This window comes from Muntiacus reevesi, chromosome 10 (genome assembly GCF_963930625.1).
Source record: "Muntiacus reevesi chromosome 10, mMunRee1.1, whole genome shotgun sequence".
NCBI classification, from domain to species: Eukaryota; Metazoa; Chordata; class Mammalia; order Artiodactyla; family Cervidae; genus Muntiacus; species Muntiacus reevesi.
The window spans coordinates 49,571,103-49,597,667 of NC_089258.1; the positions used below are offsets into that span (position 1 = coordinate 49,571,103).

Genomic DNA, 26,565 nt, shown 5'->3' on the forward strand with positions numbered 1-26,565 from the left:
CTTGCCTGAAGTATGGGGACACCCGCATTAGAGAAAAACATTTAGAACACCCTATTAGATTTTAAAGGTCTTCCCTGGTGGCTTGGATGGTAAAGAATTCACCTGCAATGCAAGAGACCTGGGTTCGATCCCTGGGTCAGGAAGATCTCCTGGAGAAGGGAATGGCAATCCACTAACAGCTGTGTTGTAGAAAAAAATCAGTTTGAGCACATGACTTTGTACATCTTCTATAAATTCTGTAGCCCCCATATTATTACAAAGGATGGGATGGAATTCCAAACAGGTTAGGTGAGATTAGACTCAACTTTCCACATTCATAGTTCAGTACTTGTTTCAACAGGTGAGGCAGCTCACTTTGAACCAAAAACAGACTCTGAAACTGGATGGGGTGAAGCTGGTGCGGTCACTTACTAACTGTGTCACCTTGGACAGGAAATTTAACCTCCTGGGACCTCAGTTTTGTCATTTATAAAGAGGATAACCACAGTATCCACCACACAGAATTACTGTGAGAACTAAACAGGCAAACATATACAAACTCTTGTAAGCCCTTATACACATAAGAAATTAGTATTATTACATGAGGTTTTGGCCCTAAATAAAAATAACCAAGAGGACTACTGACTGATTTAGTATTTTTTGATTTTTTTTATTATGAAATGGTAAAGTTTAGTTTTTTCCCCTGTTTCAGAAAACAATGAAGTATCTATTTCTTAGGTGATCTTCACAGCAGACTTCACAAACTATATAGTTTATCAGGGGAGAATGAAAATACTATGCAAACACTACACGGTTCATGTCATAAGAGTAACTTGCAATCACTGAAATTCCCTTAGTTTGGTTTTAAAAGAATGACTTAAACATGAAGATTCTGATGCATCTATCTCTTTGGTAGAAGTAAGGATGGTTCCAAAGTGGTTTACACTAGTCTGCTCAGTTGCTCAGTCGTTTCCAACCCTTTGTGACTCTTAGGACTGTAGCCTGCCAAGCTCCTGTGTCCATGGGACTTTTCAGGCAAGAATACTGGGGTGGGCTGCTGTTTTCTCTTCCATTACGCTATTTTAAAATGAGGCAAACCGTATGAGGTGCTGTATTTACAGCCAGGGATCCACCTACCAAACTGACGAAGGTCCAGGCAGAGATTCGCTCCCTCCACTAAGGTGGTGTTTCGACATATGGTCCACAGGTTGAAATACATGTAAACCGGCAGTGAGGTGAATGCCGTGACTCCCAGCCAGGCCAGCATGAAAAGGTATGTCAGCATAATAAACTGCAACAGAGAAAAAGTCGAGACAGAAAACATATTCCTTCAGAAAACATCCTTCCTTCTACTGGAAAGGAGGGATTCTGTGTTTACCCTACACAGCTCAATATTTATCACAACTCTGGTAGGTCCTGCCACCAGTAAAGACGCTGAGAGATGGTGAACATCATGGATCACGAGAAGAAAGGTGCTGGAAAAACTGCGTCACAGAGGTTCTGATGGACAAAGGAAGAGTTAGTCCATTTGTATCTTAATGCCTGTTTCATTCATGTATTGATCTCAAAAATCTCACCACACATTTTTTAAACTTTAGAAAACATTAACTGATAAATTTAAGATGTGATCCTGCACATTGAGTTAAAACTTTGCCAGTAGCTTTGTATGACAACCAAATGGGCACAATTTCACCTCATAAATATTTAAGCTACTTAATCATGCTTACATTTAACATTCTAAGTACGATGACTCACAGGTCATTTTGGTATATACTGATATGAGTGTGTGTTTCTACTCCTCTTTTTTAATGACTTTTGTAAACTTTAAGTCTAAATCTTCTTTCATGCATATTCATTTTACCTTTGATTGACTGATTGATTTATCAAGCATTGATATGCCACTCATGTACTGCGTCCCCAGCCTGAATGTCATTATTTGTTTAGCAAGAAAGGGGGCCGTAGAGCATGCTGGTTAGAGGCACAGATTCCGAACTGGACTGAGTCTAGGCCGCTCTTTATGCCTCTTTGTGATTAATTTAGCAGAGGATGCCTGCTAAACTGACCCAAAATTACAATCACAATTGTAATCTACAGTTACAATCACGGTGTGATTGTGGAGAGGCTGGAATGAGGTGACTCGGTGAAAGCACTGAGCATCAAACCTGGCACGTAAGAAGCCCAAAGTGTTAGTACTCTTTATTCTAGCTAGTGTTATTGTGATTATTACAAACATATATCTTGCCTGAATGATAGGAATGTATAGAATAAGGAAATTAGGCTTCATTTCATGTTTGGAGAAAATAAAAAGCATGAGAAGTTCTCAAGTCTGGGAAAATTATTTAACAAGGGCTTCTGCTGGCAAGAAGGCTCTCGAAAGTCTGGAAACTACCCCAAACTGAAGAAATCTGTTAATGGGACTCCTGGGAGGAAAGAGCTCTGTTTATTAACATTTTCATTATTCAGAGTTGTAGACCTCAACGCTAATTTACAATCTCAAGAATAATGAATATGATACTGCCACTCCAGACGCAGTCCTCTGGAGGGTAATAGCAACTCAGAACCCACAAGAGAGTAATCAGCATGCCTTTTGGCTACGTTCTACCCTGTTTTCCTTTCGGACCCAGGGGACTTTTCTTTTTTTATAATTTCTTTTTTTTTTTTCATTTATTTTTATTAGTTGGAGGCTAATTACTTCATAATATTGTAGTGGTTTTTGCCATACATTGACATGAATCAGCCATGGATTTACATGTGTTCCCCATCCCGATCCCCGCTCCCGCCTCCCTCCCCATCCCATCCCTCTGGCTCTTCCCAGAGCACCAGCCCAGGGGACTTTTCAAAAGCTTCTTTTGATGGTGCTGTTCACCATAGAATGGGACTTTGAATTTGATGGGTTTACATTCAAACTGGCTTGGAATTCTCTGAACTGTGTTGCTGCTGCTACTTCACAAGGCAAATGGAAGGAGTGAATTCTGAAACCGTATTTGCTATAATGTCACAGCACAGTAATAAAACTGCATTTTATAGAATCAATCTTTGCTGCGAGAACATGTTTTCATGAGGACTAGTGCATTAACTTTTGTTCTAACATACAAAAGACTTTACATCTGAGTTGGAGTACAAAGCAGTTACATTTTTAGGGAGTTCATAATCACTAAAGTATCCATACTAAACATGCTAAAAATATGTCTATCTTCCTACTTTATGTTTTCCCTTAGAATCTGATAATTACTAAGATTGAAAAATTATTTGAATTGATAAAGTGTGATTCTAGGTAAAAATTCTCTATATGTAATAAAATATCCCATGATTATCATCTTATTTCTAGCTTTCCACTGCTAGTAATATGACAGGTATTTTGTTGTCTGAGCACTAAATAAATGAGCTACTCTTTTTTCTAAACTGAGGTATAGTTGATATATATCATTATATCAGTTTCAGGTGTAAAACATAATGGTTTGATATTTGTATATATTGTGAAACGGTCATTGCAATAAGTCTAGTTAACATCTGTCACCATAAATTGTTATGAAATATTTCATAAACTATTTATTCATGTGTGGTGTTTATTGCCTTGAACAACAACATATTTTACTTTCTAAACTAAACAGTAGTGGCCCTATTTATAGAAAGGAGAGAGGGAGGGGTCTTATGGAAGTCTGATATATAAAGTGGACTCACTGGCTTTTCCTATTTCAGCCACAGTTTAATGTATCTCTCACTTATATTAAAACACTGACCATTTCCTCCTAATTCACAAAGAAAAATAACTCAGTAAAATTTCTTTGGTTTGGTTTAGATTAGTTAACTTGTTGATCTTGGATGGCAAAAACTGTCATTTTTTTAATGACATTAATGCCATTTAATGCCATTAAATGATAAAGACCTGGGTGCCAGATTCATAATTAATACCCAGCAATCTTATTATCACATCATTATTGAGTACCATTTCATCAGAACATGCAAATGACTTTCACAATAGGCACCTTCTTGGTACCATAGTTCTTGTTTCATTTTTATTTTTATTCAAAATACATTTGTTGAGGGTCTAATACATGTTAGTATTACACTCAACAACCTTGCTGTGAATTCCTTCTTAGTGGCTTAAAATTTTAAAAAATATGTATTATTGTTTTGATTTCAACCTAGATGTTCTAATTATTGTTTGAAATTTAGAAGGGAAATTGAAATACAGAACTGCAAGAAACAAGGTTTTCTTAGTCTTTGGAAGAAAAACAGATGATTACCCCTTGCTGATGCAGCTTTGAGATTACAGTGTATTTAACTTAAGAGTGACTTGTAAAAGGTAATTCATTTTTCATTTGAGTGCCTATGAACTTAAGCTTGATGTCTAAGAAAATCACACTTGGTTGAGCCATAGACTTTCTGGGGGAACTTCAGCAGATGTGTACCTGGGTACACATAGTCTGGGTAAAAATAACATCTCAGATGTTAGCTGAACTGATGAAAAAAGAGTCGGCTGACTCTGACTCCAAGAGTCTCTAAGGACTATGTAAACACTGAAAAAGTTAGCCATATATCAAATTTAATGTTATGATATAATGAATAAATTCGGGCATAATGCAGACTCAAACTTCAGTGAAATGAATTAAATGGATCTATCAGTTCAGTTCAGTTCAGTCACTCAGTCGTGTCTGACTCTTTGAGACCCCATGAACCACAGCACGCCAGGCCTCCCTGTGGGTATATGCAAACATATACCAAACATATACTGTTGGGTTCCACTCAGCACACTGTCTATAAAGTCTCTTTCTCATCAATGTTTTACAGCACAGCTTATAAAAATACTTAGATAAAGTATTTGTTAACTCAGAGCTCCCTCATTTCACAAAAATATGTTTTCAATGACATTTCCTCATTGGGAATGGATTTGTAAAGTATCAGTTCAATCATGTCCCCATTTGAACAGCAAGAGGAAACAGCTGTAGATTTTAAGGCAGAAACATCTCTGGGTTTAGGGATCTGGTCATCCAGCAGTCTTGCTGGGTGAACGTGAGCTGAGGGTCATGGCCTCTGACAGAGGTTTCCAACCGTGGACACACTGTAGGATCATCTGGCAAATCTGAGAAAGAGATCAGGCTTTGCCCATGACAACTGTATCTGAATTTACAATACCTTTGCAGACAATTTTAATGGGTATCTGACATGAAGAACTACTGCTCTATGGGAATCAATAAAGTTCTCATGAGTACATTTGATGTGAAAACTTCTCTGATATTTTCCTTAACCTCTTCAGGATACCACACCTGAAGTCGAAAAAAAAAAAAAAAAAAGCACAATTGGAATGATTTGCCAGAAATCCATGCCAATGTCAACAAAATAGCCAAATGTGTAGATGAGTGAGGGACTAATATGAGCCAAATTTGAAATCAAGATTTCCCAGATTCAACACTATTGAAAATTTGGGCCAGAATATTCTTTGTTATGGATTGTATTGCAACATGTTTAACAACATCCCTGGTCTCTACTCAATAGACAATAGTTACATAACCAAAATTTCTGTGTCCCCTGGGGGAGAAGGCAAGGAGTGGGGAAACGGCATCTGGTTGAGAGCCACAGCTCTAATATGAAGCAAATGGACACCTGAATATGCTATCACTAAGAGTGCAAAATGAAACAGCACTAACAATATTGAACTCAGTAGGCTGTGAAAAACACAGTGTAAAGTTTACTGATGAAAAAATTACTCACGTTATAATGTAAATTACTTGAAAATATGCAATCATCATTATTGTCAACATTATGGCCTAAAACTATCTTGGCACAAGTGGTGATCAGAAACTTGCTTTTAAAAAAAACTATTTGCCATGTTTATACCTATTTTATTCATAACTGTCAAGACATGGAAGCAGCTAAAATGTCCTTCAGTAGCTGAATGGAGAAATAAACTGTGCTACATTCAGACGGTGGAATATTATTCAGCTCTAAGAGAAATGACTTATATAAAGCCACAGGAAAACATGGAAGAACCTTAAATGCATATGACTAAGCGAAAAAAGCCTGAAAAGATTACATAATGTATGATTCCAACTATATGACATTCTGGAAAAGGCAAAACTATGGAGACAGTCAGAGGACAGGTGGCTGCCAAGAGTGGAGAGAGGGGCGCGAACAGGTGGAGTGCAGGATTTTCAGGGCCGTAAAAGTATTCTGTTTTATGCTATAGAGGCAGATATGTGTCAGATACGTGTCTAAACTCACCGCATGTGCAACACCAAGAGTGACGTCTAGGGCAAATTATGGACTTTGGGTGATTATCATGCGTCAGTGTCGGGTCATTGATTGTAGCAAATGTACCACGTGGTGCAAGATTTTGAGAGTGAGGAAGGCTGTTTATATGTCGGGGTGGGGGATATTTAGGAAATTTCTATTAATATATTTTCTGTTCAATTTTTCTCTGAACCTAAAGTTGCTCTAAAAAATAAAGTCTATTAAAAATACACTAATTGTAATGCTCTTCTTTATTACCTTGCATTGGTCTTATGCATTCAACAAATCAAACTAAAATGCTTCAGAATATAGTACAGGATTCATCATGAGTTTGCGGTTGCCCTATCTGACACTTGGATGATTGCAGTATTCTAAACAGTTCATTCTAATTTGCATCCTTCAGGTTACTTATAGAGCTTCTTTCTATTTTCCAAACCCTTGATCAAAGTCCTTTACTTTTTAATTCATTAATAATTAAAATGTCCCCTGTGTCAACAATGTGTACTATACAAGGCCTTGGGTATATACTGGTCAACAACGTCTTTCGAAGATTTTAACCAATCTCTGAACAAACACTGTAAGCCATCCATGTTCATCAATGTGCTCAGCACGTGTGTGCTTATGTAGGCTTTACTTTTTCAAGTGAAAGCAGAATTCAAATCAAATCAAATCAAATTATATTAGAGATAAAAGCATCGCCAGCCTCCTTTCCAACAAATATTACCATAGAGGAAATTTCCCTTTAGTGAATGTTATTTTGTTGTCAATTACATTGTGAATATCTGAGAAATGGTCTTCTGACCAAGAATCCCAATATAATAATACTAGGCTTAGACATGGGCCTTCCTGGTGGCTCGGTGGTAAAGAATTACCTGTCAATGCAGGAGACGTGAGTTCAGTCCCTGGGGGGTGGGACTCGGGGTGGGGAATATCCCTTAGAGAAGAATATGGCAACCCACTCCAGTATTCTTGCCCGGGAAATCCCATGAACATAGGAATCTGGCGGGCTACAATCTATGTGGTCACAAGAGTTGGACACAACTGAGCAACTAAACCACCACCACAACCAGGCTTATTCATTCCTCAGTGAGCTTTTGATTTTTATATCCTTAATTTATATCATCTCCCCATAAAGTAATTAAAAAACATAAACTATGGTTGCTAATCCTAAAATGAGAAAAAGAGATAAGGAAATTGAGTCTCAAAAATGTGGTAAAATTTCATGTTTTGTAAAACGTTACTGGTTTAAAGGCAAAATCAGAAAGATGTAATTCCTTTTTTTCTAAAAGAAATGATAAAATAAAAATTTTTTGTGTGGAGGTTATTTCCAGTACAGTGGGCATGAGCCTTCTGATTGGAAAAGACAGGTATCTACTAAACAATAAGTATTGGCAAAAGACCATCTGTAATCCACAGTTATCACTGAATCCCCAATCCAGTAGCCTGTTTAAATTATAACTCTTACATGTATGGAAATATTTGGCACATTGAAATCAATTGAACCAATTAAAAAAAAACATTTCTATTTGCAGTTTCACCTGAACATATAAAATTGAGGTTACTCACAGTAGAAGCAGTTGCTGTGAGTGAATGGATTCAGGATGCCACATTAGGATTCATAAAGTCTACAAATTGGAGGATATTTTCTATCCTTAAGGTGAATTTCTAGCTTTATTATAAAATTTGATTAAAAAATCTATATGTGAAAATGACTTCATTTAAACTAGAATATCTTTATAAGTAGAAATTGAAAATTCATTAGTTATAGATATATTTCCTTAGAACTTTTCAGTTCAGTTCAGTACAGTCGCTCATTCGTGTCCAACTCTTTGCGATCCCATGGACTAGAGCACGCCAGGCCTCCCTGTCCATCACCAACTCCCAGAGTTTACTCAAACTCATATCCATTGAGTCAGTGATGCCACCCAACCATCTCATCCTCTGTTATCCCCTTCTCCTCCCGCCTTCAATCTTTCCCAAGAACTTTTCAGTGGGCATCGAATTATAAAATTTAACGTTATATTAATTAAATAAAAAACAGGGCTTTAAATATTCTGTAAAAATGAAAACGGAATATTATCCTGCTATGTACAATTAATCTATGATAACTGTATTTTAACATATTTCCCCCACATTTTATTTTATTTAGTTACTTTGCTTCCACTGCATGGCATGTGGTATCTTAGTTCCCTGATCGGGGATTGAACACTTACCCTCTGCAGCTGAAGCACAGAATCTTAACCACTGGACCTCTAGGCAAATCCATCAACAATTTATTCACTCTGTATAACTGAAAGTTTGTACCCTTTGATCACCGTCTCCCCATTTCCCTACTCTCAGCCCCTGGCAACCACCATTCCACTTTGTGCTTTTATGTGTATAACAGGATTGCTTTTAATAGAACTATTTCGTTTGGGAAGACATGAATCAGAGAGTGTTACTTCAGATCTCTAGCTTCCTTTTTCAACAGTTCATTAAATGTATGAGAAATGATGTGATGAGAAAGCAGTCTCTGTAGTGTTCCTTCCCAAAGTCCAAAGCCCCAGTTCAAATCATGAGAAATATACCAGGCAGATTTCAATTCAGGTGCATTCTATAAAATGCCTAACTACTACCCCCACAAAACTTTCTAGACCATCAAAAACAAGGAAAGTCTTGGAAAATGGCACAGATCAGAGTAGCCTAAGGAGAAATGACTAAACTGTACCATGCTAACTGTTCTCCCTGAGTGGGATACTAGAAGAGAAAAAGAACGTTTGGTTAATAAAAACTAAGGAAACCGACCTTGGAAGGAAAGTTATGACCAACTTAGACAGCATATTAAAAAGCAGAGACATTACTTTGCCAACAAAGGTCTGTCTAGTCAAGGCTATGGTTTTTCCAGTGGTCATGTATGGATGTGAGAGTTGGACTATTAAGAAAGCTGAATGCTGAAGAACTGATGCTTTTGAACTGTGGTGTTGGAGAAGACTCTTGAGAGTCCCTTGGACTGCAAGGAGAGCCAATCAGTCCATCCTAAAGGAGATCAGTCCTGGGTGTTCATTGGAAGGACTGATGCTGAAGCTGAAACTCCAATACTTTGGCCACTTGATGCGAAGAACTGACTCATTGGAAAAGACCCTGATGCTGGGAGGGATTGGGGGCAGGAGGAAAAGGGGATGACAGAGGATGAGATGGCTGGATGGCATCATTGACTCGATGGACATGAGTTTGAGTAAACTCTGGGAGTTGGTGATGGACAGGGAGGCCTGGCGTGCTGCGGTTCATGAGGCCGCAAAGAGTCAGACACGACTGAGTGACTGAACTGAACTGAAGGAAACCGAACAAAGCATGGACTTTAGTTAACAGTAATGTTTCTACACAGGCTCACTAGTTGTGACAAATGTACCATGCTAAAGTAAGATGTTAGTAGGGAAAACTGAGTTTGAAGTTCTCTGTACCATCTTCATGGTTCTGTACATCTAAAACTATTGTAAAATTAAAAGTTTATTTTTGAAAAAATGCTTTAGGATTTTAAAAATATGTGTGTGCATTAATTACTTAATCATGTCTAACTCTTTGTGACCCCATGGACTGTAGTCCACCAAGCTCCTCCATCTGTGGGGTTCTCCAGGCAAGAGTACTGGAGTGGGTTGCCATTTACTTCTCCAGGGGATCTTCCTCACCCAGGGATCAAACCTGGGTCTCCTTCATTGCAGGCAGATTCTTTACCATTTGAGCTATAGGGATGTCCTTTAAAAATACAAGGAGCATTTCACAAAGCATTTCATGAATATTATGAAATTATATCCTAGGATGATCTGATATATAGAGAAGTCTAATGAGAATTAAAATGCCACTGAATATACAAATGCAAAAAAGAACAATTTAGCAGAACAGTATATTTCATGATCTGAATAATCAAAAGAACAAAAATGAACACAAAACAAAACCTTGGCTCAATATTTTTGAGAAGTTATTTTTATTTGAATTCAATTCCAACCACGACCTATGGTGACTGGAGAGGAAGCAGGATGATTCAGACTTTTTTTTTTTTTTTTTCCAATTTTTGCTTTCCAGCAGTTTTAAGTATTTTGAATTAAAAATTCCAACACTAGATTTACTTTTTATAAGAAATTTTCCCATTCTGTCAATGTCATCTTCTAAGGCTAACCGAAATTTTTTGTTCATTTTTATGCTCGAAACCTGAATAGAACGAGACCATGTTTTCTGTTTTTGCCATAATTTATGTACCAGCACAGTTAATGACTGCATGGTCACACTGAGATTGGTCCACTGTCCTGTATTTACAGTCCAGTTCTGAAACCATAAGTGCATGCGTGAGATCTACTTCAGATACTTGCGGCAAATCTTTCTAAATATTACCACTATGCTTGAAGCAGTTTATGTTCCCCCATTCCCCTTTATGCCCAACTGAGAGAGTGCTAAAGTGTATTGCTATAATCTGAAAAAAAAAAATGATGTTGCCTTCTTGAGGTTAAATTAAGAATATCCTAGAGAGAGACTAAGCCTTATCTGAGGAATTTGGCAGTCTGGGATCAATGGTGTCATTATTTTTTAAAATTCACTTTTGAAGACACTGAATTTAAGAGGTAGACTAGAATGCAGAGTTCCTTGATGACAGCTTTACTTAGAAACTTACCTTAAGACTCTTTTAGAGGTTGTCATCAAAACTGACTACTGAGTTATTTCACCTTGCACAGAGCATCCTTGTCTTATAAAAAGAGATAATTCATGATTTTGGATAAAAGTCAAGGCTAAAATGAGGACATCTCTGCCATGAAAGAACTTTCCAGTCACCAATGAATGATATCACTAAAATGTAAGGGGCTGGTGAATTATTAAAAACTCTCACAGCCAGATAATTCTCCTATGAAATTAGCCCAAATAAAACATAAATGACAAGGCAAATCTTGATTATGAGGTTAGTGAGGGACCCTGTGCCACAGGCTTGAATGCAAATCTGACTCCACTACCCACCATGTACTCATTTCTTGGTAGCAGATTCATCATCTGTGAAATAAAGGTAATTATTAATATTTACATCACAATAATACTGGTACCTACTCACATAGTTTGGAGGATTAAATATCCTAGTATTTTGTAAAGTCCCAAGTATAGCAACTGGCATATATAAGTACCTAACAAACATTTCCTATTATTAATACTGGATTTATTATTAAAACTAAACTTAAAGTTAGGAAAATGAACCATGAGTCATGAAACACTCTGTAAAGGTAATTCTACAGAATATGTCTTATGAACACTAGTCTAATATGCTGCAGTCAAAATCTATAAATATCTGAGGCTAATAGAAAAGAATAAAATAACAAATACAGCTGGTCTTCCTTTTTGACATCCTTGAATTTAACCAATGATGAATGGAAAATATTTTTTAAAATATGCCAGAAAGTTCCAAAAAGCAAAACTTGAATTTGCCACATGCCAGCAACTGTTTTATAGCATTTATACTGACAATTACAGAGTTTATATTGTATTAGGTATTATAAGTAATTTAGAGATGATTTAAAGTATACGGAGGGATGTGTGTAAGGTTAAATACAACACTACACTGTTTTATATAAGAGACGCAAGCATCTATGGGTCTTGGTCTCTATAGGAGTTCTGGGACCAATCCCCTCAGATACAGTAGATGACTGTAAATACATATGCTTCTTTACCTGTAAAATGCGGTAAAAAGTAATGACTTATTTTTGCTACTTTAAACATTGTGTGTGCTTCCCAGGTCAAAAATCCACCTGCTAATGCCGGAGATACAAGAAACATGGGTTCGATCCCTAGATTGGGAAGATCCCCTGGAGGAGGAAATGGTAATCCACTCCAGTATTCCTGCCTGGGAAATCCCATGGACAGAGGAGCCTGGTGGATTACAGTTCATGGGGTCGCAAAGAGTCGGACATGACTGAGCACACACACACACACACACAATGCAACATAAACACTGTGTGTGGCATGCTGTTGCTGTTATAAGACTGTTGCTGTTTGTTATGAGTCAAAATTGTGTTCCTCTGAAATTCATATGATGAATTCTTAACCCCCCGTACCTCAGAATGTAACCTTATTTGGAGACGGGGCCTTTGCAGAGGTAAGCAAACTAAAAATGAGAACGCTAACCCAGTGTGACTGGGGTCTTCAGAAAGGGAAATCTGAGCAGCAGACCTGTGGACCAAACACCAGGTAAAGATGAAGGCTGTGGTTGGGGTGATGCTTCTACAAGCTTGGATCGCCAAAGATCACCAGCACCCACCAGAGCTTAGAGGAACAGAGCTTCCTCATGGCCCTCGGGAGGAACCAGTCTTGCTGACACCTTGATCTTGGACTTGAAGCCTCCAGAAATGTGAGAAATACGTTTTTGCCATTTAAACCACTCAGTTCATGGTACTTTGTTATGGCAGCCTTAGCAAATGAATGCATATACTTTAAAATTTTTTATTGTCTTATAGAATACTTAGAGCAGGTAGATTTATGGAAAATAAATATATTAATTTCCAAGGAAAGTACCACATTTAAGAACTCTGTTACTTCAAAGCTGTTGGGCTTCAAAATCTGATGTGTCAGAACTAGCATAGATAAAATTTGAGATCCATATTGCTGTCATAACGAGAAATTTTTAGAACAAGATAACTTAGTGATGGGTGTAACAAGTATCCCAAGATTTCAAGATGTGAGCCGCTGAATAGCTCCCAAGTTGCAACTGAATAAATGTACTTTTTGGTTTAAAAACTTAATGGGGAAGAAATTCAAAGGAAAGAAAATATTTCTATATTTATCAAATTTAAGTTCACATTTAATATATTCAGCAACATTTGACTTGTACTCATGTTGGTGCCATTTACTACTTAATTTAGATAAAAATTGTTACTGAGTTAAAGAAATTTTCACATGTTTTTAATAAACTAGTGGTCCTCACCCCTAAAAGTTAATACCATGCTATTGTGTTTTATGTGCCTCACATTTAGAATTTCTAGGGACAGCATTAAAAATCTGAAATAAATTTGAAGTGGTCTTGATGCTGCATGACAGAAGTGCACAATGCAGGTCAAGTTATGTTTTCAAGAGATTCATTAGGAAACGAGAATAGCATTTAGCATCTTCTATTCAGAGATGCAATGCCTCTTTAAAATAAACTGCATTTATGCATTGGGCATAATTCCATTTTGTGAGCAGAAAGCAGTTGCTAGTGACCACTTTACATTTGATACAGCATGAAAAAAGCAGGGGTAGAATAATAATTTTCTTTCAGCACTAACTCTGAAAGCTAATCCTATAATATTATAATATGGTTGTTTCAAAAAGTTTTTTTCCAACTGTTAATATCACTCAGAACTCCAAATAGAAACTCATCAATATATTTTCAAGAAGACATTTGTAAAGCTAAGGAAGACTGATTAAACAGGCTAACAGGTGAACTCATAAAACAAACAGTAGACTGTAAGATACTTTTTACCTACAAATGGGGGCGGGGGGGAGTGAAAAGCAGCAGAATGGAAACGAGAAAGCAAAAAACCTAAGCAGCAGGACAGTGTGACTGATAAAACATTATTATTTCCCCCTCTGATTCCATGGAGTCCCGAGGCCTGCAGGGAGCTGGGTGAGCGGCGGGGAGAGAGGCTGGCAGGGTTGCGCCCTGCGCGGTCCGCAGCTGCCGCTGCCCACCTCCGGCGGCGGAGCTGGCCTCTTTCTGCAGGCGCTGCCCCGGCCTGGAACAGCCCAGGCCTGACTCAGCGCCCTCCCTGCTGCACCGATGCTTCTGCAAAACCCGCAAAGCGCAGCTCTGCTTCTGCCCGGGTTCCGCTCGTCCGGGCGCAGGGGGCTGCTTGTGGAGCGGCTGGTCTCCGGTGTGGGTCCCCGCTGCCTCCCTCTGCGGGAGCCCATGCCGCTGCCGCCACCATTCCCGGCTGGTAAGTGGGACCGGTGACAAAATGGTTACAATTATAGAAAAAAAAAAGTGGCTCCTGGTTTTGCTTTAAAAATCCTTATTTGAGATATCTTTGAAATGCTTGAATGGCAAGCAGATAATCATTCACGACACATAGGCGGTTTCTTCCAGGACCTGCGTGCAATCCTATGCAGAAACTTCACAATCTCAATGAAACAACAGAGCCAGCTGCCCTCTTCCCGGCACAAAGTCACTCTTCAGTGGTAAATGTGTGCTCAGAGACCCTTTTTCTCTGTGATTCTAGCGCTTCAGAATGAGGGACTCTTCCAGCTAGACTGCGCTTTAGAGATGATCTAATGTCTTTATGATATAAGAGAGAAAACTGTGATCTGGAGGAGTTAAGTGATTTGCTAAGACAAACAGTGGTGTTACAATGATACTGTCCTAATTATAAGAAAAAGTCTATCATTAAGTGAAGTCCTCATACTCTATTGGCACAGTATTTGTTGCCACTTAGTGACTAAGTCACTTCCCACTCTTGCGACCCCATGGACGGTAGCCCGCCAGGCTCCTCTGTCCATGAGATTTCTCAGGCAAGAATACTGGAGTGCGTTGCCATTTCCTTCTCCAGGGGATCTTCCTCACCCAGGGGTCAAACTCACGTCTCCTGCATTGGCAGAACCACCAGAGAAGCCCTTGGCAGAGTACAAGAGAACCTAAAATCACAATGTCCCTTCTTAAAAGAGAAATCCCTTAGGTATCACTAAAAATTGGCCCAGTGAATATTCATATCTTACGTATTGATCCAAGATCTTTAACTTAACTTCCTTTGGGTCTGTAATTTGATATTGCCGATCCTAACACTGAGGTGTTACAATAAACAGTGTTCTCCAAAAGAGCCTTACAAGAAATTATTGCAGAAACAACAACAAATACCCATAACATGTGCAAACTATTTTCTCATGTTATTATCATTGTGGACACTGAGCGAATAATACAACTTTTACAAGCTGGTGGAAAAAACAGTTGGTGTTTTCGAACTTTTCTGTAAGACTGAAATAAATGACACCATCCTTATTAGAGACACCTTACATAATAGGAAATATATGCTGTAATTAAATATATATTCTCATATAATATTAGGAAATAAGAAAAAATATGTTAGTTAAAAATGGAAGCTCCCAAGTTTGTGAAAATTATTCTGCACAAACATATGAAAGTACTTTAAAGCATATTACTCTTAATTTTCATGTCATGTGGTTAAATTTTCTGCACTGCATTATTAAATCAAAGTTTGATTTACCATTAAATATCAATAAAAATTTAAAACCTAAATAAGTATAATATAGGGTAATTCTTACCTTACATCAAAACTAAAAAGAAATTACAGTTCCCACCCAAATTTACAGTAAAATATAGAAACATACACTTAAGGAGGAGAAACATACATTTATCTATAAATTGCAGATGGATTTGTCTATTATTCTAAACATTGTATGGGAAGCCCAGGGTCATTTGGAAAAACAAAATATAAATCCAGAAGCTCCAGAAGCAAAACAAGTTGTATTGCACATGATTTGAGAATTTGAACCTGAATTTTCACATGTAATAATCTTAAATTAGAAAATAATATCATTAAGATTTTAAATAGCCATCACAGGAGGGAGTGTTACTGTGTTAAAAAAATATACATTACTTCCATTTCTGGCAGATGAACACAAACACCAGAGAGCTACTGAAATAAACCCGCATGAAGCTCTGAGCACAGACAGAGAACGTACCCACGCGCTCACACATCTGCCGCAAGTGGTGATTTTGAAATCCCCGTAGAGATCTTTGATAGCCCCGGTCGTGAAGAAGCCTTCCACCATCAGCAGAATGCCGTACACAAAGAAGGCAGCTGCAATTCCGTAGATGACATACTTGAAGATGTCAATCCTGGAAGGAAAGACCAAGTGATTTAGTTTAGCAACTCTTCACGGCTGATCCACAGCGGCGGACGCCCACGTGCTCAGGGTCCTTTGGAAGGAAAGCTATGGAATATTTATGTTCATGATGAACGTTGGATTTTTAAAATATTTTTCTTTATATGCCTAATGCTTGTACATTTTCTTCTGCCACTTCCAGGATTTGTTGGTTCCTCTTGTTTCTAAGTTTCTTCCTCTTCCACTGCACCACCCCCTCTCCCCTGGTTCACACCAAGGTAGCCCTGGGTGAGCAGTGGATCATACTGGACTTTGCTGAGATGAATTTGATAAGTAGGATAATTACCGTATACTTCTTTAAAAATTATGACAAAATAGCAGATACAAAGGTTTAGGTATACAACACTTGAGTTTTTAAGACCTTACGACATTACAAGAGGAAGAAAGCTTTATGGCTAATGATGCATTCGTTTCTGATAAAGTTACAATGTCATATTTTTCTTCTAGTCAATTGTAATTATGTTTTATTTCACACTTACTGTGATGGTTTCATAACTAATAGTTTCTGTTCACAATAATGAAAAAATGATGGTTTTATAACTAAGTTACAATTTTGACAATTAAACTTTTAAAGCAGAATCACTAATGGCATATTATGTAATGGGATTAGCTGGGCCTGAGTCAAATTATAGAATAATTCCACAGAGAAATGGGAAAGTATTTTTTTCTCTTCTGACAATTGAGTGCCCAGGTATTGAAGGGGGAGAGAAATACACATTGTCTATAAATTGCAGATGGATTTTGTTGTTGTTGTTGTTGTTCTAGATATTGTATGGGAATCCCCAAACCCTTTGGAAATTAAAAAAATCATAAATTAAATTAATCAGTTTTTCTGCCTCTAGAACTAGTAGTTATGGAGCTATAGTATGTGGAGACATAGTATGAGGAGAGATATACATATTAGCTGCAGTTCCATGTTTGTGGTCTTCATATCCATTTGAAAGAGAATCTCTCTTTATTTCACTGGGCAAACTTGATTTTTACTCTCCTCAATAATTAAAGTGAGTGTAACAGACAGGGTGGCAAGAAATGAAGGACAGATGCTGTTGAGTTTATACAAAGGGGGAAAGAGTGAATAGGAAGCTCGCTTACACTGATGGAGCGTTAGAAACTTTGAATGCTATGACAATTTTAAAAAAATATATGTAATAGCATAAATGAACTTGTTGCATGTAAAAAGAGCAAGAAGAGTTTGTCAACATTCAGTGTACCAGAGCGATGGGTTAGTGACTGATTCCCACTGTCTGAAAAATCTAAGTATTCCACAATTCTCTTTGTCATGGGCAATGAGGCAGATGACGTGAATTGCATCAGTCTATCATGCGTGTGAAACAATCTGAGGATTTCAACATGCAGATCCCATTTGACATTACTAACACTTTGAAGAGTTTAGTTAGACCAAACTTGTATGGGTTTGTCGATACAATGCTTAGATTAAAATAACCTATTTTAAAATATATTTTAATTTTTATTTGAGAACGAATTCACATTTAAAAGAAAAGTTGCAGAAAATGAACAGTACGAAAAATCCTGTAAACCCTAGATCTACTTTATGACATTTTCCCTCATTTACCTGTGTTTTTCTCTTTTGGGATAATTTTATCTGAATGGAGGGAAATTCTCTGAAGTACAATGATAGATCTTAAGAAATATAATGTTTATAAAATAGACAGCCAGTGGGAATTTGCTATATGAAGCAGGGAGTTCAAACCCAGTGCTCTATGATAAACTAGAGGGATGGGATGGGATGGAAGGTGGGAGGGCGACTCAAGAAGGAGGGGACATATGTATACCTATGGCTGATTCATGTTGATGCATGGCGGAAACCAAAAGAATATTGTACAGCAATTATCCTCCAATTAAAATAAATTTTAAGAAGAAATATAATGTTGATAGAGTACTTGTGTCAATTCTATAATTTGTATTCTATATACAATTCTATATATAATTTTTATTAACTGGACTGACCCATAGCATTTCCTCCTTGCAACGTGGGATCCAGTCCAGAGGTAAGTACTGGATTCATTTGCCAGGTTTCTCCCTAGTGTCCTTTAGCTCAGAACACATCTTCAGCCTGTCTTTGTCTTCGGGACATTAACATTGCTGAGGAATACAACCCACTTCCTCCTTACTAAATACACTATTCTTCATCTGGGGTTTATCTGATATATCCTCATGGTTAGATTCAGATTACTCATTCTTGGCCACATACTAGGTAGGTGATAACTCTGTCCATCTGATACTAAAAAATTAGTAGTAATGCTGATTTTTATCATTTAGTTGGTGATATTTGATTTCTGTACTGACTTCTGAGTTCTTCTCAAAACATCCTCTGCCTGTCTCTCATAAGGATATATGGGATTGCTTTTAGTGCCTACCTGAATACTGCGGGATAATTTTCTCTTCCCAAGATCTCTAACTCAAAACCATTTACACCATATAAGGCAAAATTCACTTCTTTGCCACATAAAGTAATATTTATAGGTGTTAGGGATTAGGAAGTTAGTGTATTTAGAATGGAGCATTTGTTTTTTAATGTATTGCAGTAGCCAAGATTGCTTTTTTTCCCTCTTGTAACAACTGTTGCCTATAAAAATTTTTTCTAAGCATAGAAATATTGGTAACTTTTCGAGATATATGAGCAAAGTAAATATGCCTGTACAGTTCTTTCTGGAGGTACTTCTGATCCCCTCTTTTTTACTGTGAGAAGAATCCATGTGGGCCTAGGTAGCAACCTGGGACATGAGAATATATAGGCACTGAAAGGCAAAGTATCTTCCTAGATGCAGAGACTAGAGATCATTTTTACAAAATCTAAAAAGTGCACCCCGACAACCTCTTACTGATTGTCTTTATTTCAATATGTGTGTTATTCCAGTAAAACCACTGTGTTCCCTAAAAGATCCTAAGAAGTAGGAATGGGTGCATTTTTCATAATGGAGTAAGTGTCACAGTCCCAAACCCAGGATACTACTCACTAAGGCATTCCGATTCAGTCACAAGAAAACCGTGAATAATCTCTGCTTCTGTTCCACACTGTTTTGGATGGACTAGCCCATCAGAGGTCATCCTGTGTTATATAATCACAAGGTCGTAGTGATCAGAGATGATCACTAGGATCATGAACCAGAGATGCAGGAAAGTCAGGGTCAGATGCAGAGAGAAATCTGAAGACGCTCCACGGCTGGCTTTGAAGAGGGAAGGGGGCCCTGAGCCAAGGATGCAGGTGCCCCTGGAAGCTGGAGCAAGTGAGAACGTGGATTCTCTCCTGGAGCCACCAGATGGAGCGCAGTCCTGCCAATCCCTTGATTTGACCCCATTTCAATAAGCCCAGTGAGATCCACTTCAGACTTCTGACCTCAAGAAATGTTAAAAAACAATAAATATTTTTCTAGTCCACTGGATTTGTTGTAACTTCTTACAGCAGTAATAGGAAGCTACGCACCGCTATTACAAACACTATTTAAGATAAATCCTTGGGCAGTGTCGGTCATTTCTCTGGGATAAATTCCTAGAAATTTTTAAGGTATGTATTGTGAAAATAGTGTCCAGAAAGTTTGTGCCAAAATAAAAATGCATGGATAACTAGTAAGAGGGTCTATTCTCTGTTTCCCAATACTGAGAATTACCATTTAACTTTCCTAATAAACTGATAGTTTAAAAGCAATGGCATTATCATTTTAATTAATTTTCTTGGTTTAGTGGTATGGATAAACATATATTTACAAGCTATTAGTCATTTGCATTCTATAAGAAACATGTTTTTATATTTTGCCAATTATTCTACTAGAATATGTATCCTTTTCTTGAATTTATTCTATTAAATCTAGGAAATCTTGTAAGTGGTAAATATATTTCTCAGTTTTTAAACACCTTTTAACTTTTTATAATACTTTAATGAGCAAAATTTAATTTTTATTATCTCAAATCTATATATTGTAATTTCTTGTATTGTTTACATACTTCTTGCCCAATAAGAAGTAAAATTTTAAATCTATACTTAAATCTGTGTGTGTCAGTCGCTCAGCTGTGTCTGACTCTGTGATCCCTTGGATTGTAGCCCACTAGGCTCCTTTCTCCATGGAATTCTGCAGGCAAGAATACTGGGTGGGTTGCCATTCCTTTCTCCAGGGGATCTTCCTGACCCAGGGATTGAACTTGTGTTTCCTGCATTGCAGGAAGATTCTTTACTGTCTGAGCCACCAGGGAAGCCCCATTTAAATCTGAACTTTTAATATTAGTTTACTCTTAAAGTTTAACTTTAAATCCATTTGAAAAATTTCTGGTAAAAATGTAAGTAGGAACATAATTTTGTATGTACTTATAAGTACTTATAGGTATGTCTGTGCCAACACCATGTGGTATCAATTATTGCAGCTTCTCAACTTTCTCTACTTCATTAACCTGATGCATCCTCGAAATCAGCTCATGTACTAACTACCATTATCTGATTCATATCTGTTGGGTCTAATGTTTCTGAACTGTGGTGTTGGAGAAGACTCTTGAGAGTCCCTTGGACAGCAAGGAGATCCAACCAGTCCATCCTAAAGGAGATCAGTCCTGGGTGTTCATTGGAAGGACTGATGATGAAGCTGAAACTCCAACACTTTGGCCACCTGATGCGAAGAACTGACTCATTTGAAAAGACCCTGATGTTGGGAAAGATTGAAGGTGGGAGGAGAAGGGGGAGACAGAGGACGAGATGGTTGGATGGCATCACCGACTCAATGGGGATGAGTCTGAGTAAACTCCGGGTGTTGGTGATGGACAGGGAGGCCTGGCGTGCTGCAGTCCATGGGGTCGCAGAGTCAGATGTGACTGAGTGACTGAACTGAACTGAACTGAGTTTAATGTGGATGGCACTTTGCTAACATATCTTTCCTATGTCAGTACAAGAGGAAAAATAATTTGTTCTGTTCTACTTTGTGTCCCTAAAGATTAGCACAGTGATTTGCACAGAGTATAACCCTGTAATATTTGCTAAATGAATTAATTAAAAAACAAACCAGACTAAAGACTGTCTTGAAAAAAAATGTGAATATTTGAAAAGAAGTACATGGTAGAAGTATAATAAATTTAAGGAGTTTTAAATATATTTCCATACTTGATATTTGCAATAACCCAAACAGCAAAATAAACACTAATCCTAAAATAACTGTTCTTGAATAAAGAAGACTGAGGTTTAGCAAGTGAATATAAATTGTAATGTGTAATAGGTAAATATAGACTGTATTTTCTTGAGCTCCAAAATCACTGTGAACTGTGACTGCAGTCATGAAATTAAAATATGCTTGCTCATTGGAAAAAAAGCTATGGCAAACCTAGACAGTATATTAAAAAGCAGAAACATTACTTTGCCTACAAAGGTCTGTATAGTCAAAGCTATGGTTTTTCCAGTAGTCATGTATGGATGTGAGTTGGACAATAAAAAAGGCTGAGCACTGAGGAATTGATGTTTTTGAACTGTGGTGCTGAAGAAGATTCTTGAGTCCCTTGGACAGAAAGGAGATCAAAGTTCAAGGAAATCAGTCCTGAATATTCATTGGAAGGACTGATGCTGAAACTGAAGTTCCAACACTTTGGTCACTTGATACGAAGAGCAGACTCATTAGAAAAGACCCAGATGCTGGGAAAGATTGAAGGCAGGAGAAGAAGGGGACAGAGGATGAGATGGTTGGATGGCATCACTGACTTGATGGACATGAGTTTGAGCAAGCTCAGGGAAATGGTAAAGGACAGGGAAGCCTGGTGTGCTGTAGTCCATGAGTTGCAAAGAGTTGGACACGACTGAGCAACTGAACAACATAGATTGAAAGCATCTCAGAATTGGAGGTTCATTACTAGCCTTGTCTAAGCACATCCACTGACAGCAAATCACTACATTCTAAGAAGCCCATGTGTTCTTTAGAAAACTCTGACTTCTGAAAACGCTACCACTTCTCAGTCACTATGTGACCTTGGATGTACCGCCTGGTTTAATCATACCCAGGAGTTACTGGTACACATCTTCCCTCTGTGTTTTCATGAACTATTTGCCAACAGGAAGAGGGTTTTAATTCATTCGCTAGCTTCAAAGGGCTTAGGATAAGGGATTTTAGTTATCTGAAATATGAAAAGAGAGAATTTGAGCACTTGCTTTTATTCCAATCTAAATGGCATTCTTCTCATGCCAAAGATGCATTATTGATTTCACATTTCACTCCCAATATAAGAGATCAAAGGTTAAAGTTCCAAAGTTAGCATATGACCTCTGATTTTTCTGCTGCACCCGCATATGTGCAACCCTGTGGAACACTCATCAAGGTTTGTGCTCTATAAAGGTTTGTTGTCTAAATATCAACTAAACATGCTGGCAACTGGTTTTCAGCAGATTTATACAGTCAATCATTCCGTGCCACTTATTAAGCTTCTTATTTCTTCCAAACTTCTATAACTAAAAGTTAGCACTTTGGATGTAGCCTAAATATAGAGGATCTGTAGATCTTAAAGACATCTGTGGTAGCTTAAAATAATGCACAGTGAAAACATATTTTGTCCAGTGTAGGCTGAGATAAAACTAAAAAGAAAATGTCAGTATTGTCACATTAAAATATATCTGTGGAATCATTTGCTTAAGGCTCTTTGCAAACCAACATGTAATAATCCAAAGCATTTTCAGATAGTTTAATTATATTCCAAATGATGAGTATCATTCATAAACTTTCAAGGATCAATTCATGTTATATACCTAATTCAGTGTTAATCGATAAACTGTCTACTACAGGCTTAAAAAATTCAATTTAATGGATAATGCTGAATTTTCAGAATTTGTAAAATAAAGTTACACTGGGAAATATAAGGGGTATAATTTCCTTATTTCTTTTTTCCTTATTTTTAAAATTTTCTATTTATTCATTTCCATTTGTCAGTGACATTGACGAAGTTCTAAATTGATGCTTCGGAGTTAGGGACTATTTTAAAATAATTTACCTTCCTATCTGAGTGTCTAATCAACAACTACGTCCTTTTAATCATTATGTGTGTGTATGGTTTGGGGGGTGGGGCATTATCACACACATGTTTTGTTATGTTTCTTATTTTATGACCAATCTGTCTCCAATCTTAAGTGCCAATATATTTTAGATAAACATGAATTATTTCAATTTTTCCTGAAAATTTTGTTATCATTATGTCCAAGGGGACATGCTTTTCACCCTCCCTAAAAGTATTTTTTCTTCTATAAAATGCTGCCTCACTTATCTCTAGACTCGTTTATTTAACACACAGCATTGAGCACATACACTCTCAAAATGAGAAGCGATAGCAGAATGACCTACATGGTAAAGACGTCCAGTGTATCTCCAGCAGTTCTGGCCATCTCAAAGTAGGTTTGCAGGATGTTGACAGTTCCAGAAAGTGCTTCATGACCACAGCCACAGAACAGGGCAACCCCAGCATACAGCAGGATGGTAGCGATCAGAGAGGCATAGGGAATGCCACCCAGGCATTTAATACAGCACTCAAAACACCCTGCAAAAGACCAACAGAAAAAAAAAATTAGAAATTAATATTCCGTGTTAATCTAATGAAACTTTTTCTCAAACTTAAAGGAATATGGAACATATTATGTATTGCATTTATAGATGACATCAGATCAACCACACAAATCCAGTCCTATGGTGTCCTGGAAAGTACAGAAATCAAGTTTAACTAGCAACCATCCTCCACAGGCAAGAGAAGGCTTACTTCTGCTGGGGGTTTCCTCTTCTACCCCCAAATTACAGAAGCCCTTCCTTCCCAAATCAGATTTCCATTTTCTTTTTTTTTGGCTGCACCACAAGGTATGTGGGATCCTAGTTTCCCAACCAGGGATTGAACTCACGCCCCTTGTGTTGGGAGTGTAGAGTCTTAGCCACTGAACTACTAGGGAAATCCCAGATTTCCTATAATAATTAATCTTCACTATACATGCATATCATTCTATCTTGACTGTATTGCTCTCAAATTTCACATTCTGGTTTTTATTTCCATGACATTTATTCTTTTCAACTCCCTGGGCCTGTTTCTTTTACACAGTGAGTCAAAACCTGTTAGTTGTGTGTGAATTCAATTTAGTGAACGTTGACCAGCATTTATTAAAAGTGAAAGAGAATGCAGGAAGGCACTGCATGTAGGAAGGCACATTACTTTTGAATCACTTTGAGTTTATAAAAGAGAGACCTGAATGGGTTAGGGACTCCACCCCCCTGTGTTTTAGGGTGAGGTTATTCTTCTGAATTAATCATTTGTAAAAGAGTGACAATAAAATGGACTCAAGTGGTTCTTGTGAGCATTAAATGAGCTAACAGAAAACAGTGCATGACATAGAGTAACTACTCAGTGAATGTTACATCTATCATTATTGGATATATCTGTAACTATTATACAGATTAATTATTATTATGTTGTAATATGGTTTCCAAAAATCATTTGATCATAGTAATTATTTTTGCTTTTAGAAGTTTCATAATTTTAGTCTTCCATTTTCAAAAGATGGCTTTAAACTAGTCTGAAACATCACTTAACCTTGGTTGTTGATATTCAAAATAAGTATCAGAACTCTCTAGTCAACTCAGATATGTTCTTCTAAGGCATTAACTAGAAATGCCTAGGTATATATGTTTTGCCACAAGAAATACTGATGAGATACTGTTTCTCAGCCACTGCTGAGAAAGGGAAGTTCAGGTTAGATGGGCAGCAAGCACTGAGGAACTCTATGTATCAGTTTCACCTCTCTTCCCCACTGCTTCCCCACACATATCCTATTTCAAAAAGTTCCTCCGACCTGTCGTCTTTTGGAAATTTTGGATCAAATTTCCTTCTGTAATGCTGAAACCCGTCAAACTCTCCATGTTATTGACTTTTCATCTCTTCAGAAACTAATAACAAATAATATTGGAAAGTGGATTATTATGTACTGTACTTCATTCATGGGGAGATCTGTGTGTTGTTATATCTATAATGTGTATATGTGTATAAGCTACATATGAACCATGCAATGATTGCAAAGTTCCTGTGTGAGGTAAATTTACATTCAGAGGGGAGCTAGTCTGCTGTTTTAGTGTTCATTGAACTAGCCTCCTTAAGAGAATTATGGATCATCTTATCTGTCCCAGGAGAGGTTAAAAAAAGAAGTTTGAACACCTTCCCACTTCCACAGCTCTTGCTAGCACAGGCAAAATTATTTCCTAAACATTCCTCCCCAGACACACATGATACATACACCACACATGTGCATGCAATCACAACACGCATGTGCATGCACACACATACACACACAATGTGGTTAAGTAGAAAAGGTTAGAACCTCTTGCCACCTCATGTGATAGGAAGAAATTTCACTGGTAGTTGGGTGAGACCAGTGTGTGGAGTATCTGAATGTCACTGAACACAGTTTTGAGCAGAGATTAACAGGGTAGCAAAAAAAAAAAAAAAAAAAAAAATCTTTGGACTGTTTTTAAAAATAAAGAAAAATCCTAAAACTGGTACCAACCCAAAGAAGAGCTACTCTTAATTTTGGCAAGTGTCCCAAAAAGCCCCATGATCTCAAATCCTTGTCCTTTGTAGTTTCTCTCCCGATTTTTCTTGAAGGATCTAAATGTGTGGCATTTCTACTGCAGACACTGAGGTGTCTGATTAAAGTATCCACGAAACCCTTAGGAACAGGAGTCAAATATACAGGAAAGAGTCCAAACACTGAATTCATAGATAGGAATTACCTTTGCTGATCCTACACCTCAAGCTTCTAAGAGAGTAAAGATAAATTGTGACAGTCTCAGGATCAAAGGGAGTGGTAAGTCCACTGGTGGTCACCAGACTGTCATGAGTAACATGGAAACTCGCAATACCATATGCAAAATAGATAGCAAATGGGAATTTGTTATATGACTCAGGGAACTCAAACAGGGGATCTGTAATAATCTAGAAGGGTGGGATGGGAGGGAGATGGGAGGGAGGTTCGGGAGGGAGGGGACGTGGTTATACCTATGGCTGATTCTTGTTGATGTCTGACAGAAAACAATAAAATTCTATAAAGCAATTATCCTTCAATTAAAAAATAAAGTGGCAAAAAAAGAATTTCTGATTAATTTTGTTACTAATTTCAGTCAGTTTCTGCTTATTTCATGTTTTCTCCGTTGGACCAATTCTAGCCTAAAAACCAAGCCTGGTTGCCTAGACTCTATATATATGGTGGGAGGGGAGATGCTCTTTGTGCCATAGTCTGTATAGTATAAAGTATAAAGGGAAGGTGTGAGTCGCTCAGTCATGTCTGACTCTGTGTGACCCCATGGACTGTAGCCCACCAGGCTCCTCTGTCCATGGAATTCTTCAGGCAAGAACACGGGAGTGGGTAGCCATGCCCTTCTCCAGGGAATCCCCACCCAGGGATCGAATCCAGGTCTCCAGCATTGCAGGCAGATTCTTTACCATCTGAACCACCAGGGAAGCCCA

At 37.7% G+C, this 26,565-nt stretch overlaps 1 protein-coding gene across 4 annotated transcripts in view; it reads right to left on the minus strand.

Moving 5' to 3' along the window:
* The window catches only part of GPM6A (glycoprotein M6A), a 259,505-nt gene that overhangs the window by 14,365 nt on the left and 218,575 nt on the right, over window positions 1–26,565 (minus strand). For all 4 annotated transcript variants that reach the window (XM_065946711.1, XM_065946710.1, XM_065946712.1 and 1 more), the window contains 3 exons: window positions 23,412–23,604; window positions 15,892–16,048; window positions 1,117–1,270 (listed from right to left, as the gene is read on the minus strand). In XM_065946711.1, coding sequence (XP_065802783.1) covers window positions 1,117–1,270; window positions 15,892–16,048; window positions 23,412–23,452 — 352 coding nt within the window. In that variant the 5' untranslated portion in view covers window positions 23,453–23,604. The remainder of the gene's footprint in view (window positions 1–1,116; window positions 1,271–15,891; window positions 16,049–23,411; window positions 23,605–26,565) is intronic.